The 2,616-nt window shown below is 48.7% G+C and overlaps 1 protein-coding gene across 1 annotated transcript in view; it reads left to right on the top strand.

Annotated features, from left to right (window-relative positions):
* The first annotated feature begins 211 nt into the window (after nucleotides 1-211).
* Nucleotides 212-2,616, top strand: part of KHK (ketohexokinase) — a 10,971-nt gene continuing 8,566 nt past the window's right edge. The window contains exon 1 of the mRNA XM_042780687.1: nucleotides 212-303. Coding sequence (XP_042636621.1) covers nucleotides 212-303 — 92 coding nt within the window. The remainder of the gene's footprint in view (nucleotides 304-2,616) is intronic.

Below are 2,616 nucleotides of genomic sequence, written 5' to 3'. Positions count from 1 at the left end.
GGGAGTCGGGAGCAAGCCCCTTGCTGCGATCCCCCTGCACCCCACTGCTTTGCACCTCGCCCCGGCAGGAGGCTCCCTGGAGGAGGAGCTCCGGACGTGAAGGAGGAGCCAGGGCAGCCCTGGGAAGCAGGGACCAAATTCTCGGGTTTCGAGGTAGAGCCAGGGCGGAACCCCGTCAGCCAGTAGGGCAGAACGCTCCAGGAGCAGCCTCATGGAAGAGAAGCAGATCCTGTGCGTGGGGCTAGTGGTGCTGGACATCATCAATGTGGTGGACAGGTACCCGGAGGAGGACGCGGACAGCAGGTAGGGGCTCCCGGCCCCCTTGGAGAACCCAGGGGACGCTGCAGCCCCGTGTTTTCCCCTGGCCAGAGGCAATGGGAGCCGGTGCCTGGGAAACTCGGGAAGAGAAGAAGAAAAGAATTTAGGGCTTTAATAATAAGAAGCAAGCTTTATTTAAATAGCATTGTATTAGCCAATTCTCATTTCAATCCTGGGCCTCCGTCAGGCATCATTATCCCCATTTTAATGTTGAGCAAGTAGAGACTCTAGAGATGAAGTAATTAACCCAAAGACACACCGCTAGGAAAGTGCAGGACTAGTGCTTTTTTTTTTTTTTTTTTCCTCTCTCTGTGCCAAGACTTATGCGCTTGCCTCTCACCAACATTTACTTCTCGTTTAAATGAATGTTATATATTGTGTATTTATATCACCTATTTCTAAAAATGATTTGAGGTAGCTTACAATAAGTGGTAAGTGCAATTGAGACTGTTCAAAAAACATTTAAAACTATGGTATTTGAGCGTCAGCTACAGCTCAGGGCTTGCTGGTAGAACTGGAGGCAAATTTGAGAGTGCCATGGGTTATAGGTAGAGCCGGTTCATAAGAGAAGGCAAATTTTTCCCTTAGGCTGACTTCTAAAATTTACCAGTAGTCCTTTTTACAATGCCAGTGAACAGCATAGTGGCAAACACCCTTTTCAGTTGTCTGGTGGAAGTTGAAGAGTCATTTGTTGGTGTTTCTGTTTACTTCTGGAGCTCTGGTAGTGCAGTGGTTAAGGCATTTGACCACTAACCAAAAGGTCAGCAGTTCGAACCCACCAGACACTCAGCAGGAGAAAGAAAAGGCAGTCTGCTTCCATAAACATTTATACACTTGGAAACCCAATGGGGCATTTCTAGTCTGACCTATTGGGTCACTGTGAGATGGAATTGACTCTATGGCAGTGAGTTTTGGTTTGATATTTACTCTTGATAAGAGCCATATCGTTAACATTGCAGTCTCAGGAAGGCATTTCTGTGGAGCAGGATGCATGGCTTCTGTTGGTACCGAATAGCACGTAGAGTACTGAGACAAACTAACTGCTCCTTGGCTATCAGTTTTCTCAGCCAAGAACTGGATAAAAAGCAGTTCAAAATTTAGCTCTGGCAAGACATAACAGCTCCCACAGCAGTGAAGCTACTTAAAGGGAGAGACCCCGGCCCTCTTCTAGCTGTAAGAGTCCACAAAGCACTGTCATGTTCCTTATCATGTCCATCCTTCACAGCAGACCATGGAAACATAAGAGTCAGAAGAGTCTTTTTATAGATGATGACACTAAAGATTCAGAGAAATTCAGTGATGTTCATAATGATTTCATAGTAAATAGTGGCAGAGCGGCAATTCCAACTCAAGCCTTTGTACAGTGCTCCAGCCCTCCGCCATCTGTTGCACGCCCTGTACTTTTTGTTGCTGTGTCTGTCTCCTGGAGTTGACCCTTTGTGTTTTGTGCTGCTTTGTTTACCGAACCTTAGGGCCTCTTGCCAGGGCCGCAGGGACAGTGAGGGAGGGGCACAAGGATGTGGCTCAACTCCTCTTACGGAGGTCAGGCCAGCTCCAGGACACAGTGCACAGTGAAGAGTTAGGCTTACTCTCGGGACACCAGTGAAAATTAAACAGGGCCACAGGCTCTCCAAGTACTGTGGAGCTCTGGGGAAGACTCAGAGTGCCTCTTTGGAGCTGAAGTTCCCTTCCCTTTGAGATTATGTCAGAAGGTTAGGATAAGGAGGTCCTGCTGGCTTCCACCTGATGGGGCCAATTCTGTTAGATGCTTCTCCAAAGAAACCCTTTCCAAATGTCCGCTGTTCTCCATGCCCCTCCAACCCAGGGGCATACAGAGTACACTTTGCTGGTCTATAAGGCCTTCTCTCTGTCATGCTTCCATCTCACCCATCCCAGCTCCCGGATGGGCAAGCCTGAGTGGGTACCTCTCCCTTCTGCCTTATTACTGGCCTCAAGTGGACAAGGAGGTGAGAACCTGGCATCTTAGCCCCACCTGCCCCAGGGTCTCTGTGCTCAAGGGGCTGGTGGGGCCTCTTAGTTGCTGCCACCTGGAGCTCAGCCAGACCTGTGAGGAATGATCCCTGCCTGCCAGAAAGCATCCACCTGCTCCCCTGAGCGTATCTGCACAGGAGGTTGGGTATCAATGCAACTTTGGAAGATTTCCACAGAGTAAAGTTCTTTACTCTTTCTGGGAAACCTCATCAAAGCCAGGGCCAGACTACTATCATTTGGAAAACTAAACCAAATTCATTGGTATCAAGCTGATTCCTAATCAGCACCCCATAAGGCATAGTAGAA

The sequence above is a fragment of the Orycteropus afer genome, unplaced genomic scaffold, assembly GCF_000298275.1.
Source record: "Orycteropus afer afer isolate SDZICR_OR568_19922 unplaced genomic scaffold, OryAfe1.0 scaffold00054, whole genome shotgun sequence".
Lineage (NCBI taxonomy): Eukaryota > Metazoa > Chordata > Mammalia > Tubulidentata > Orycteropodidae > Orycteropus > Orycteropus afer.
This window is presented reverse-complemented; position numbering and strand designations above follow the sequence as displayed.